The sequence below is a fragment of the Diadema setosum genome, chromosome 18 (assembly GCF_964275005.1).
Source record: "Diadema setosum chromosome 18, eeDiaSeto1, whole genome shotgun sequence".
Taxonomy (NCBI): Eukaryota; Metazoa; Echinodermata; class Echinoidea; order Diadematoida; family Diadematidae; genus Diadema; species Diadema setosum.
The window spans coordinates 28,087,768-28,103,534 of NC_092702.1; the positions used below are offsets into that span (position 1 = coordinate 28,087,768).

General features: G+C 40.0%; 1 protein-coding gene across 1 annotated transcript in view; it reads right to left on the minus strand.

Annotated features, from left to right (window-relative positions):
• Positions 1-3,541: 3,541 nt before the first annotated feature.
• LOC140241428 (uncharacterized) overlaps positions 3,542-15,767 on the minus strand; it is a 38,424-nt gene continuing 26,198 nt past the window's right edge. Inside the window, exons 9-18 of the mRNA XM_072321158.1 lie at positions 14,542-14,865; positions 13,161-13,349; positions 12,200-12,372; positions 10,338-10,429; positions 9,342-9,433; positions 8,511-8,582; positions 6,598-7,756; positions 5,767-5,987; positions 5,174-5,274; positions 3,542-4,427 (exon numbers count right to left, since the gene is read on the minus strand). Coding sequence (XP_072177259.1) covers positions 4,290-4,427; positions 5,174-5,274; positions 5,767-5,987; positions 6,598-7,756; positions 8,511-8,582; positions 9,342-9,433; positions 10,338-10,429; positions 12,200-12,372; positions 13,161-13,349; positions 14,542-14,865 — 2,561 coding nt within the window. The 3' untranslated portion in view covers positions 3,542-4,289. The remainder of the gene's footprint in view (positions 4,428-5,173; positions 5,275-5,766; positions 5,988-6,597; positions 7,757-8,510; positions 8,583-9,341; positions 9,434-10,337; positions 10,430-12,199; positions 12,373-13,160; positions 13,350-14,541; positions 14,866-15,767) is intronic.

Here is a 15,767-nt window from a genome sequence, read left to right on the forward strand (position 1 = left end):
GGAAAGTGATATTAAGAAAATGTAAAGAAAACTCAATGTAATTTCACTTTTCTAGCATAATTAAAGAGTACTTGACTTACCTCTTCCACAAAGCAGAAGGAATAATATTTCCCTTATCATAATATGTCCGTAACAAGTTGAGGGCATGTGTACTTTTCATGAAATTAGTGTTTTGTGGGATTCTATTTATGATAGTCTTCATATGTGACATCACCTACTAATAACCTGCTTATCTAACAATGGCTGCATTGAAGCTTTAAAGATTCATAACTTTCAGAACAGATTGTCTGATTCCATAAACCTAGATGATGTGCTCTACGAATATTGCTGGGTTCACTTAATCCACATGTATTTTCAATGTCATTCTCCTTTAAGAGTGTACTATCAAACAGGGCCCTCATGATAACAGCACAGCCAAATATCGCTAAGTCACACAGGTCTACAAGGTTGAAAGCCTCAAAAAGCGTATTGCTGGTGTTTTTATTATTTCTTCAGCAAAACAAAGGATATTACACAATATTCTACAGAAATGGTCAACACAAAATATCAAAAGGTAGATAGTCTCTGTACATGGCAGGATAGCATGAGCTCACACAATAGAAAAAAAATATGAAATGCACAATGGACTTACAAACATACACACATGATAGAAACTTCTAACAGCAGGCATATATACTGTACAAAGAAGAGACTCCTCGAGAATTTTCAACTTTCAGCATTTCCAAGTATTCTAATCAGGTAGAAACAGTATTTGCTGAAGTTAGCATCAAATCTGTTTTGTGAAAGTGACTGTTCAGCAGTTTTAGAATCTGAAAGTTACTAGCTCAGTTTTTTGTTCATTTTATGTGCCTTTCAATCTCACAAGTGACAAATGGATCTCTAAAAAGGAGAATTTACTATCAGATTTGTTTGTTTATGTTGTTTTGTTAAAGGAGCGAGTCTCCATGGGCATAAGGACCTCATAATTCCCCAACAATAAGAAGACCCATGAGAGATTCCCCTGCACATATGGTCATAAGCTGACTCAATTATCATAACACGGATTCTGACGAATTATTAGAAATGCAGTGAGAGAAATTTGCACAAGACATTGCTGTAACACCTTTTCAAGTACTAATGGACGGAATCTAATTCCCCTCGTTAAGTTGATGTTGCACAAAATCTGCAAAAGGGGCAATACACCTGGGTTGCACAATTCTTCATTTTCTTGGCATCCTAAATTTGTAGAAATGCATCCACTCTTGACAGTGCAGATCAAAAGAAAGAGCAACATTTCATCCTGTCAGTAGAAAAAGGTACAAATTTTCCCTCTTATTTTTTGCTGTTGTATTGTTTGTCAGGTGGCACCCTGAGTGAAACGGTAATTGTTAAATGCATGTGTATTGAGTGCGCCTTTCCTCCAAATACGAATATATATATTTCAGCCTTGTGCTACCCTTTGTAGTTCAAATATTGCGTAACATAAACTGTAAAGTCAAGTGCCATATTAGAAACAGCACATACAATCAGCCTTGCATATAATACACAGCGTATTCTCTGTATGTGTTCTGTACACCACAAACCAGAATACAATACTTCTGATTTTTTGATACCGATAACAATCCAACCTTTAAAAAAGATTTCAAGCAATAATGCTATGGACGGCCTATCATGATTCAGGTATAAAAACGGCTTGTTCAATGTCAGTGTTCACGGTCATGACGTCGCACCAAGTACTCTAACAATAGATCATACATATTCAAGGAGCAAATATATTCAAGTACTGGTAGTGCAGCATGGGCAGAATCACATTTTTCTCAGAGATTCAAGTTGATGTGAAGAGGACTCAAGGTGACGGTAAAGGCAAAATACCAGACAGCCTCTGGTAACAATATGACGCATTGCATAATAATCTGATAGCTTTCACTCTCTCCCCCTCCCCCTCTGTTGGATCTTGCATAGAATTTAGCCTCTGAAAGACAACACAGGTCGTAACACTTGTTGACAGCTTTCATATAGTCCATCCAACCAAGAAGGAATCATTTTCCATATTACTATCTGAGTTTCTACAAGCATGAAACTCACTATAATTCCAAATTGAGGACTTTTAATATTTAAGTTTCTACAAGCATGAAACTCACTTAAATTCCAATTTGAGGACTTTTTCAATGTAAAAATTGTACATACAATGAACATACATGATCAAATGCAGATTTTTTTATTCTTTTTTCTCTCTAAGATGTATTACAAAGCATGGGCAATGAAATAATCTTTTGGTTCAGTGTCTGAATTAGATTGTTCTTCTGTTTAGCATGCCAATCCTGAATACGCTTTATGTCAATTGAAAATTTCTGGTGAAAAACAACATACACACATTTCACGTAAATGTAATGCACACATCCTAAAAATACTGTTTGTTTTGTTTTGCTTTGCTTTCCATTCATAATAACTTCAAAAAAGGTTTTTTCTTTTTCTTTTTCTTCATCAAGAGCTTTTCCTATTAGTTCTAGTCTATCTAAATTTCTATGGCATTTACCACTGCACGTATTCAAAGCATTCACAGCGACACAGAATCTAATACTCGTATACTGTTGTTTAAATACTACAAGTATTCTACATTCTGTTCCATGATGCCATGGAATTGATTAACACATTTGATAATAATCATATAAAAAAATGCACTGATTACAAAGTCATAAATAGGTGCAAAATGTCACTGCTGAGTATTTTCTGATACACAAAATATTGCCCCTGTAATTTTGTCAGCATGATCATTACTATGTGCAGTAGTATAAAAGATCCAGTAGATATTTGCACATGCTGGTAATATATACTTTAATCCATACTAGTGAATCTCAAATTTTTAACAAGATCGCATACATAGAAATGCACACTGATATAGAAAAAGGTTAAAAAAAAAACGACTCAATGAAATCATTTACATCCCTCTATATCCTCTATAAGCTCAGCACATCAATGCAAAAGATCTGTACGCAAATCAAATATTCCTCTGCTAAGTTATGAAACATCACAAATGAATACAAGGCTATTACTTCATCTAAACTGGAATGAAAGACCAGCTAGAAGACGGATTTCTGATATCTAAATCGCTAAAAGAATTTGGCATTTCTACGAAATTATATACAGTTAACATGAGATGGTGGCTTCTGAGCATCAAGGTGTGCGTTTTCTGCATAGGAAGTAGGAAAAATTACAAGTAAAGACATCTCCATGGATTTCAGCCTCTCTACAGTATTGCTTCGTAGCTACGGCTGGCTTTTTGACGAGGTTGCAAGTATACCTCAACAAGGTGATAAATAGCCTGAAAGCCTTTAAGTCACATAGTCATAAATAAATCTTTTACATGGTAGCTTAAAATTTCCCAACAATAGCTTACACTCTGCAAGTTTAAATATTTGCTACTGAACAAATGTTTACCCCATACAATAAAAAAAAAAAGAAAGAAGAAGAAATGAAACCAAACTCTTCCTATTAACTGCAGGATCTTGTACTGTTCTAAATGTTTGGAAGAAGCTCTGTTATGGCATTGTCAAGTAACAATTTTAGCTGCTAATGTTTGTGTTGGGCTGCCTTCAGAAGACTTTGACATGACATGTATACATCATGTCTTGGTCCTTTATAACAATGTTCATACATTGACTAACTGTATCTACAGGACACTCTGATGCCAGGTACCAAAATACCAGACATTGGGGTGTTTCTTCTACCAACAGCCACACTGCATTGTTCCCATTGATTCTTATCAATCTCATCAGTCTGATCTTCAAATGTCGTGAACTGCAAAGGATGCCATATGTGGGACTGACTATTCAGCTAATTCACAATGGCCTGCCATGGAAGTACAAACAAAAAGTTGAGAACCTATTTTAGCAGAACATTCGGTTGAGACACTTGTTAGCATTGAAAATCAATGCACACTGTATACGCTGTTATTTTCGCGAATGAGGAAGTCATGGACACTATTGCAAAATGTTGTTTTCTTAAATTGACACAGAGGCCATCATAAGCACACCATTTCCCTCACGCATGGTGACGTTTTTGCGTGTTGTTAAATTTGCGGTCCAACTGTTATTCGCAAAATTCACAAAAATTAAACCCTCGCGAAAATAACAGCTTATACAGTAAGTGGATAGATTTCTGCACCAGATTTGGAGTTACGCTCATCTGTCACTACACCAGCACCATCGTCACCACGTCATCAACAGATCCAAGTTGGGAGTGGTAGAGCCACACTGGTAATGGTAGTGGTGGTGATGGTGGCATTGGAAGAAGCTCTCTCTCCTCCTTTTTCACAGGGAATCCATGAATTCTACCTGCATGGTCTTGCGGGGCGAGTTGGTGTAGGCTGACCGGATGATATCCATGGCCTGCTGATGGCTGACGTCCAGTAGGTTCTCCCCATCCACTCCGACCAGGACGCAGCCGGTCTGGGGACACAAACACATTAATTCATCTTCATTTCATATCATTTATTTCCACATTAAAACAATTACTATAACAGTTTCACAATCATGAGGTAAACATATTCTGGGAGACTAATAAAAGCTAACCAAGCTTCTTTGGAAAAGGTGCCAAAGAACATACAAAAGTGTCTCATAACTTACAATAGGCACACAAAATTTACACAAATGTGGCAAAATCACTGCCAGTTGACTGTGCACACACCACAGATGGCCACTGTCTGTCATCGTTCTTTTTGCCACTTTCCTTTCCAGTTAAAAGTATCATTCAAACGAAAATTTTCTAGTGCAAGTTTCTTCAATTAATTCACTTAGGAATATTCTAGCTACAGACATATTTTGTTGTCATTACTTTGATTAAGTTTGTTTCCATTTAGGTTTCCTTGTGTTCCAGAGAGAGAGAGAGCAACTGACCGATCTAAGCTCAATGAAAGTGAATATCAGTAAAAATATGTCCATCCTAGAGTTCTACTTTTGAAATCCAACCAATTCATATCCAGTCAAGACTGTTAAAAAATCATGATCTGAGTGCATGCTTGAAAGATGGTAAATTTTATCTTCAGAAGATACACCAGATATGACGCTGTGTGAGGAAAATATACACACAGAAAAATGCAGTTAGAGTGCAATTTCTAGTGTCAATTGTTGGACTATTGGTTATTTTATCTACATTACTCTCTTATTGGGTTTGTAGGAGATGGATGCTGACTTACAGTGAGTGTGCCATCTTCCGCCACTGCGCCCCCAGGGTATATCTTGTCCACTTTGACGTACGGCTGATTCTTGTAGTCCTTGCCACCTGTTAGACTCAACCCTATATACACAATACAGGAAGGTCTTTATCATCAGATCATATGAAACCAACATCTTGACTCTACATTTTTTATTCCAATGCATTCAAGCTGAAGATGGGTAACCGTGGATGCTGAATATTTCAAGGGGGTTTTGATTGCAGAAATTTTGCAGGTTAAAAGTAATCTTGAATTTAACAACCCACCAAAATGTTACTCTCTAGTAAAGTGAGTACTAAATTTGACAGCAATGCACATATGCACACCTACATGCTGAGTGCGGGCAAACAATACGATAATCGCATTCCTGAGTGGACATTCTACCATATGGCACATGCAAAACTGTCTTAGAGCTCCAAATTCACAAAATGATATGGCTGCAAAATATTTGATACCTTCACTATTCTAAATAGATGAAGATTATTTGTCACAACATTTCTTTACTTATTCTGCATGCCTCCTCTTAATGACAAAGACAATTGTTCAATGAGAGATGACACAAGCAGATTCATTACCGAGTGAGGACTGTGATTTGCTCAGCTCAAATTGGAAAACCTCCCTCCCAGGGAACCCGTCTATTCTCCGCCTGGCGGCTGGCTTCACGGGCGACTTCCCTCGGTTTCGTCGAATTATTTCCTTGAGGGGCGACGGTTCGTCGTCATCGTCGTCATCGATGTAGAGCTGAGGGTTGCGCACAGGGATGGTGGGGCGCTCGTTGCTGTTGAAACTGTTTTTGCTGTTAAGTGTCAAAGACAAAGAGTACCAGGTATTGTAAAATATATAGTTGAAGTGAAAGTGACAGCAGATTTTCATGTCTTGGAGCTGAGTCAACGTGTAATGCTTATATCATTGAGATACAATGGACACACAAATTGACTGAAATTCGCTGTCTAGAGTTTTCTTTTCTTTCTTTCTTTTTTTGGTAATTTACCAAATACTTGGCTAAGAACACAATACAGGGAGTCAAATTTCTATTGAGAATATCAGTCGGCTAGTCTGATGGCTAGTCTGACGGAAATCAAACAAGGATGTGAGAGACAACAGCATGTTTTAGTGAGGATTACAAAATATCATGCAAATTCCCCAATTCAAAAGTCTGAAGTTAGATATCAAATTTTTCCTTAATTTGATAACTCCAAAAATGTGAATTGTTGGTAAGCATTTCTCCTTGTGAAAAGGGCACATGAAGTTCAATTACAGGATTACATCAAAACTTCAGGGACGTATATACTTGGGTATTCATAAATCTGTATTTTTTTCTGCTAGAGGAAATGGACAAATTCATATGATGTTTTCAGGATGAAGACAGTTACCTAAATATTCTACAACAAAAAGGTAAAACTTACAGGATGCCTTTCCTGGGTGCCTGGGGTGACCCTGTGTAATCACTGAAGCTCACTTTCTTGACACTACTCTCAGACTCCGAGGCGCTGTCGATGGATTCTCTTACATCGAGAAAGTTTGCTGTCTTCCTCTGACCTCTGTCCACCATGGCATAGACAGGTTCGTCCGAGCTGCTCCCGCTCGATCGGTTGGAGCTGGACCCGTCCCTCAAGGGAGGAACAGATATTTTGTTCGGAGTAACCCTGATAAGATTGTCCAGGTTGGCACTGGCGGACGCCTCGGTCGGGGAGGCTGGAGGGGTCGGCTCAATCACGCGAGGGGAGGGAGGGGAAGCCGGAATGGGGCTCAGCTTGCGGGGTTTCGTTGGGGACAGCGGGGAGTCCCCTCCAATGTGGACGTCCTCACCATCCCTGCCCATCAGATGATAAACACCGCTCTTTTTGCTCAGGCTGTAGTCTGAATCCACGCTATCGTGATCGCTTTCATTTGCATCAGTGGTATCTGCTACTTCGTCTGCACCTGAATTGAAATTGATGGTGGCATACGGCGATTCATACTCACGCGTACTCGTCGATGGTCCCTGCGAGTATTGAGCATCTCGTTGTCTGCTGGGATAGTCTATGTTCTGTATCTTTGGAGAAGACCCATTCTGATCGCCAAAGTGTGTTACAGGTGCATAGGGTGCTCCTCCCATCCCTCTCCCAGAATGGTTAAAGCCTTCCTCTTCCTGCCTGTGCCGGCTGCTTTCCGGCTGGTCGTGCGAGAACTGTTCACCGCTGCGCATCGAGTTCGTGCGGATGATTTGTGGCGAGGCATTGATGAGGACCTTCTTGGCCGACCGCTTGGACAGACTGCCCTCCGGCGTGCTGTTGGCCGGGCTGCCCCTGGCCGAACTCACGGCTGGCTTGAAGGTCGTCATCGCTGGCGGCTGGGTCATGTCCCGCCGCTCCCCATTGCTATAGGTATCAAAGCTGCCATGGCGACTCTGGTTGGCCGGGTGACTCACCACTTCATACGACAAAGAGTCTGTGTCAAGTGACCTCCCAAAAGAGTTCAGCCTTGCCTGGCGGACTTCCTCCTCTCGCTGCTTTCTAAGCCGCTCCAGTTCATTCTGATGTCTTTTGAGCCTCTCTTTTCCTCCACTACTCGAGCTGGCAGTATCTGAAACAATGTCATACCCAAAATTCATATCATCATAGTAATGTTGTATTCAATATACTGTAAAAGTGGATATTTTCGCGTGACTAATTTTTCACGCTTGGCCGGGTCGGAAGAGTTTCACGTGTTTTTAATTCCGCGGAATCAAGACATCACGCACAGGAACGTATGGCAAGCAAAAATATTCGCATGCTTTTATTTTCGCGCTAGTTTCTGGTAGCGCGAAATGCGCGAAAATTTGAACACCGTGAAAATTTCCACTTTTACAGTACTGTATGTCTTTAATACAATTAAACACATCTTGTCCTGTGATGGTCATTTCAAGACTGGTGAATAGGGTCTTGCTTAGTCTGTGTGCATAATGCTACAAAATCTGCTCTAAAACACACATTTGTGAACCATCAATGCACAGATTCAAGCTTAAAGATTGCCTCATCATATTCAACTTAATTTCTTTAACTATCTAACCCACTGTGTGCATTTTGTCCAATTCACTGTAACCGAATAGAAGTATCTAATCAAACATCACAGACAAACTAGATCATGATATGGATACAATTACGGTAAATAATTTCAAATTTTACAAGTCTACACCGACACAAACAAACACAAACATCTGAAAATCAAATTATTTGATCAGACTGAATATAAATGGTTGAGGCACTATCAAGTTTGATAAAAGAGAACAGGCAATTATCATACATCAGAATTTGAAAGATAAAAGGTTGTCAAGTTTGTGACAAACTTTAAAACTGACCTTCTTGCCTGGAGTCAGTGTGATCGCTGACTTGTTGGCGCGATTCTCGCATGAGTCTTGGAGAAACTGACCCTTTATAACAAGGAAATATGGGATAAGATGAACAAAACAATAGCGTAATAAAGTCATCATTACATACACTTGAAACTCAGTATACTGCCTTACTATATCCGTGGCTAGAGTAGACGAAATTCATTATGATGTCGATGATAAAATAACGGCAGTGTTCATCACATCAAAGACATTCAGCAAGCAGAAGAAGAAGCTACTCATTATTATGGTGATGATGATGGTAGTGGTGACAATGATGATGATAATAATAACATGATAATGATGATGATGCTGACGTAGATGACAATGGTGATGATAGCGCAATGCATAACACAATTTGATAATTATGAGGAGGGGCCAAAAGGCACTACGAAGGATTATTTCTTCCACTGGTCCAAATGGGTCTTTGGGTTAGGGCTCTTTATTTCTAATAGGTAAGTGCCCATTCATATCACTTGCCCAACAGGGAAGGTTTAATTGCCCTGGGCGAGCAGACAAGTGGGTTGTTAGCACCCATGGAGGAGGAGGACAGAATATGAAGGGAAAGGTGGTGGGCTATTTCAGTGATGCATTCGCATTTTATGCATACCTCCTCCATATAGTTTGCCCATGGATATACAGGGGCAGATCCAGAAATTCCGTGAAGAGGGGGCGCCTACACAAAATTAAAGGGGGAGGGGGCGCACGCACCCCACCCCCATTTTTTTATAATTTTTTTTTTTGTTTTAACAAAAAATAAAGGGTGTTCACATGAATTGTACAAGAGAAGGTGCATCCTACCTGACTTGGCATTTAGGATGCTCCTTGCCTCCAGCTCTCTCCTTGACACCATTGAGTCGTACACAGCCAGGTCAAGGGGTGCAATAACTCCCCTGTAGAGTGCACAAACGGGGGTTCAGAATAAGACATCAGCGTGTGATACCAGTTGGTTAATCTTACAGGCTCTAGCTTTAATCCCTCTTGAGCCTCTCAAGACCCCTGGGTTAACAAGTCTATTGACAATGTGCATAAATATGTCGCCCATGGTACTGAAAGAGTTAAGTCACAAAATATCAGCAATGAATAGTCAGGATGAATCACTGTCAGCCAGTGATAAATGAATAGATGCATCTGTGTCCTCAACACATATGCGAATGTACAGCAACCTTTACCCTTTGCAAAATACCAACTATTCTACCATACATGTCCATCAAAGAGTCTCTTTTACAGAAAAGGCTCACTTTTTCTGGTGGGGGGGGGGGGACGACTAGGAGGACATCAAGTCTGTGGCTAACCATACAGGTTGTTTTATTGCCCGAGAGCTGTCATCACTATGATAGTGATAATAATGATGGCATCACACTGCCATTTGTCAATGGTATCCCTCTTAGTATTAGCACTACTCTTTCCGACGGGACCTGCTGATGTATTTTCATCCCTTCGCTGCTAGGCAACCATCTGGGTCATGGCAGACATCTTGGCTAAAAACATCCCATGAATGGATGCAACAACCCCATTGCATCCACTATTGCACCAGCCAGTTACCCAGATTCAATCCTGTCAACTGCTATGCCACAGAGCTCCCACCATGACAGCAAGTGTGTGAAGCTTACTGAAATATATGTTGTTGTTTTTTCTTATACCTTGTTTGCATGATTTGTAAACAAGATAAGGTAGGTGATAGTCAGAGAGGTCTTCCTCCTCATCTTCACTTTGCTCTGTAATCTTGCAAAATCCTGGCTATGCTAATTTATTTTCCTCGACAAAATCTTCACATCATGAGAGAGTAGCTCATACCTGACTTCTCTGAGGAGAATCAACTTCTCTGGTTTATCCAAGATGGCCAGTAAAGGAGTGACAAGAGAATCAACATCCCCCTCAGCATGGTACTGCAATAAAGAGCACAAAGTTCATGGTAACAGGTACAAGAAGATAACTGTTAATATCCCAAACCTCTAGATCTATGATTTTTCTTTTTAATCACGTCCAACATAGGCATTTAATCACACTGATCCAACTAATTTCTCATCTCCTAAGAATTCAGCATTTGCTGACAATAACAAACAGCCTTATGTCAGTTTGCTAACACACTATTAGGTAAAGCTGACTACACCTTTGCCTTGAACATTGTCACATGTGACTTTTTGGCTACTGAACAGAATTACTGCTGAGACCTGACTGGACTTTTATAGCTAACCACCTGTGAGACCAACTATGATGTATGCACATGTATTGAGAACTTTGAATTATGAGCTTGCACAAGGGACCTTTATGAGTGACAGTCTCTGGACATATGCACTACGCCAAAACAGCTCCTCCTAAATACATACTGTCCATGGGTCTGAGAGACAGCATGCACAAAGCCTTCTAGATGTGAACTTCTTTTGTTCCCTTTATCACACAAGGAATGGTGCTACACCGACGTATCATTGATTGAATATGACAAAGAGACATTACTCAAGGTCATCCAAACGTTCAAGACTTCTGATGGACTATATATATATATACAGTATTCATCGCATAATCGGGACAGGTTGGGAGTAGCAAACATGGCCCCTTTAAGCGGGGTGCCCGATTTCGCGATGAGCACTCACTATACACTAACGGCATATGACATGTACATGTAGTGCACACATACACACACACACACACACACACACATGCATAGTGACGTACTGTACATGTACATGAATACACAGCCGCGCTACCCCTCAGCGCGACCCTCTAGCTCTCCCTGCATTCTCGCAATGATGTAGAGTAATCGCAACCGGGTTCTTCTTCTGTCACCTCTCTTTGAACACAAAATATGTGGATTAAAAGCTATAGCACTTTCTTAAACATTCGTAGAATTCTTGGACACGTAGGGCGTTCCGTATAAATACATATCCACAACCATGGGAAATGATTGCCCAGAACTGATTTGGGAACGTCAATGAAAAGTCCTTCAATCATTCAGTCATCACGGCTTGATTGTTTACATGCCGCGATCACTGCACTGTACATGTGTTGTCAATATGTAGCGATCTAGCTCGCCATATATACACATGTACAGAAAAGCAAAGGCAGGCAGTGAGCTGAAATGTACGTGTACTGGATGGACGGAGGTCAAAACACACCAGTCCGAAGCTTGCTTTGTAAGTTCGATGTAAACGACAACTGTTAGGGAATCTTTGAAATATTGTCGTGGCATTTTGGTAGATTTTTTGTGTAAAATGTCAACAAAATCAAAGATCGCTTGAAGAAAAATTGTCCCGTTTATCAGAGGTCCCCGCCCGATTATCCAGTGAAAATAACGTGCATTGGAAATGTTTCTGGGAAGCGTATGTCATTTAAGCGAGGTTCCCGATTATCAGATGCCCGATTATGCGATGAATACTGTATATATATATATATATATATATATATATATATATATATATATATATATAGTTTGTTTGTTTTTTTAAATCACACTTCATACACCATTCCTTCTAAAGAAACAAGCGACATATTCAGATATGACTTTTGTGAGTGTGTCTATGTGTTTGATTGCTGTACCCATATGTTACATGATCATACACTCAATCCATTTCATAACATCTGAGAACAAACTTTTCATTTGGCATGAAAGAAAAACCATTTACAAATAGCAAAGATGAAAGCTCAACACTCTGTCCTACCCTCTTGACATGACGGAGAACCGCAGTGGACTCGTCCTCATTTAGGACCTTCTTGACCGCCTCCTCCAGGATGGACATCTGACTGGACTGGGCAGCATCCATGTGCATAATTTGGGTCCCCGCCCCTGCCATGAACATCCCCTTCTGCCGCCCCAGACTTCCATGGGAACCTGCTTCACAGCACACACACAGTTAAAAGCAGACACATAATAAGTCACAACTATCCCTTTTAACATTGTTACAAATTAGTTGTTGTTGTTTTATAATCAGAGCCATTAAGTTTAGGGTTCTCTGTCTAAATTCTATTAACTTGTGGTTTCAAGCCTATAATCATTACAAAAATAAGTAGGAATTTGATACTTTCACTCTTACATTATAACATTTGATTCTCAAACATCACATATGTAAGTTCTGAAACATAAACAAGAAAGTCTATTGTACATCTATTGAAAGTCTTGAAAATTGGAAGCGTTAAAGGGATGGTACAGTATTGGTGGAGATGAGAATTGGGCTTTTAACTTTTTGCGAGATACCAAGAAACCACTTATGAAATAGTGCAGAGCATACCATTGTAAGAGGAATTCAAAGTTTATTTGATGAAAATCAGGTTTGGAATGACTGAAACATCCAAAAACAAAGTAAAACAAAGCGATCGTAATAAAAGGTGGGTCCCACCTCTTATTAGAATCGCTGTGTTTTGGATATCTCAGCCATTTCAAAACAATTTTTATTAAATAAATGTTGAATTCTTCATGGAATTACATGCCCTTTCATATTTCATAACAGGTTTCTCATTATCTCTCCAAAAATGTTAGAAACCTGATGTTAGGCCTCAACCAAAACTATACAATCCCTTTAAACTTTAGGAGTTTCAAACGCTCTATCTCTATTACAGAAAGTCATGGTCTTCATCAGCAAGTCTCAAAGCAAAGCCTGACTTTGGGTGGGAACTGTGACTTACTGTTGCTGTGAGATTCCCCGAGGCTGTCTTTCCTGGAAGCCCAGCTGGTGGCCGAACCGGGCCGGTCATCTTGGGGCGGGCTCTCTGGCTCTTCTTCTGGCGAGTTGGACGAGGTGTGACGTTTCTTCACGATGCCCTCGGGGCGGGTCTTTCTGAAGCTGGCAATAATGCCGGTCATTTTGCTCTTGCCTGCCAGAGATTTTTATTATTTTCAAGAATGTACATTAGGACACCATCAACACACCTTAAACTAGAGAAGCACTCTGAAAGCGCAGACCTCTGCCAAGCAGCTAATTTCCACCACTGATCTTGTTCTTCCATAGAGATCAGTGATTTCTACCCATACGTATGCATGCTGAAAATATTAGCTGCCCGATTTCCCAAAATAGAACCCTTTTGTTACATCATCAATGCAGCTGCGTGGCGAGCCTCACCCTGGACCAGAAACTGGAGCATGCCTCTAGTGCCCACATGAAGACCTAAAAAATATGCAGCTTGAACTCCCAAGTTCATTGACTCTACCTTCTAAAATATTAAAAATCCTTCATAAAATCCATAAAAAATCAAGGACCACTACCAAAATTTAATCATCTGTTCCTTGTGTCATTATCAACCTTTCCTGCAAGTTTCATGCAAATCCGTGCTCAACTTTTTGAGTTATTTTGCACATGGACAAACAAACGGTAAGGAAAACATAGCCTCCTCCCTTGGCGGAGGTAATAAAATATTACACACATAGGCACATGTAATCACAAATTCTATTGGAATGATAAAAAGAAAAGAAAAACAAATCCATTACATAGACTGTCTCATTTGAGTGAAAGTTTGCGTGGTATACAAATCAAGCACCTCTAAATTGGCTATTAACATCAGTTATGGAGATGAGGATGTCATGCTCTGGAAGGTGGTGTTTAAGAAGTATTGTCAAGTCTGGACAAGTCACAGAACAAAGTATATGCAAGAAGAGCAAAAGGATATCTTCTCATTGCTGTTCTGACTTGAGCCAATGATGTCCTAAGAAGTATCTAAATCACTATCACAACAACAGACCAATAGACCAATATATAGTTAACACTAAGGTTGGATTTGGAGGGTCATCAAAGAGTGATTCCATTTATAGTCATTGTTCATTATGTCCTGTCGAGACCACACAAGGTCTAGGTACCTACAGGAAGATATGAAACATCAAAAAAACTAATCATGAGTCACTGTAACAATCTTTTTGTTTTTGTCTGTGACTGTCAAAAAATGAAATATTAATTGTCCTTGCTCGAGCCTGTTTCACAAAGGACAAATTGGGCCAATGATAATCGACTTGAGACTTACTGGACAAGTCACGCTGTTATCCAAAATGCGGTCAAAATGCCCCCCAAACTCTAACCTTTTCTGTTGCGCTTGCCATCTTTCTCCTTCTCAACGACCGCGCCCCCTTCCTCGTGGGCTCCTGCCTCCTGGCCAATGGGATCCACCCGGGCCAGGTCTTCTTGGAAGACCTCCGCCACGATCTCCTCCTCCCGCTTCAGATCCTGCTGGCCCGGCTCTCTCCCTTTCTCCCTCTCCACCTCTGCCATCTTGGCCCGGTGCTCCTCTGCCTCGCGAACTTTGACCTTGGGCTTGAGGCCAAACAGCTCTCGGAATGTCTTGTTGCGCTTGACCTTTGTCGGCTTCTGCTTGGACTGTGCATCGATTACTGGCAAGCGCCTCTCTGCCATTATGCAAGAGAAATCAAGATGATATTTGCCAAATACATCAATGGTACTTTGTTCATAATAGTGAATAAAGAGCAAGACATAACTCAGCACAGCAAATTGCGGTGAATAATACACATTGATTTGATATGATCATGTCTATTGCAGAAGGAAAAAACGGTTATGATGCTAGCAACAAAGAAAATGTACAACAGGATGGACCAACCAAATGAACAAATGCCGAAAGTCATAGTCCTTCCCATATTGAAATGTGCTGTCTACTTCCATATATACGCTATTGTATTTGCAAGCCTTGACATGCCATATTCCAGTTGAGTTATGGATGTGGAAATTAATATAATTCATCAAAAATATGGAACTGATGCAGTATAACAAGACACTTCTAAATTTCCTGGCAGCTTTTCAAGATCAAATACTGATTGAGAAAAAAATGCTAGCTAATCTTTCTTAATAATTCCATGTCCTTGGTAAAAGTTGTAAAGTTTTAATGAAACAGCAATTCGTTCTCAAAACTAAACACTGCGGTGTATGTATATGAGCTGCAAATGCGGAGCCATTCATGAACATCCTGATTTTTATTCATGCGGAAGTATGACATTCAAAGACATGTATCATGCCAGCATGCAAATTGACTGAAAAAACCAAAATGATAACTATATTTTTGCTAATGTGCATGAAAATGATGGGTGAGACTGTACATTTTGAATTACACATTGTTAATGGAAAGGTAAAGAGTGAGAATAATAATTTTTAGTGCTCTAATGGAGAATGAGATGAGGGAATACATTTTGAATTGAAGTGGAAAATGATAATATGAATACAGTATATGGTAGGTGAAACTGTAAATCAAGATGTAGGTTCCTTTCAACAAGTTCTCTTTCTGTCTGTTAGAAAGATA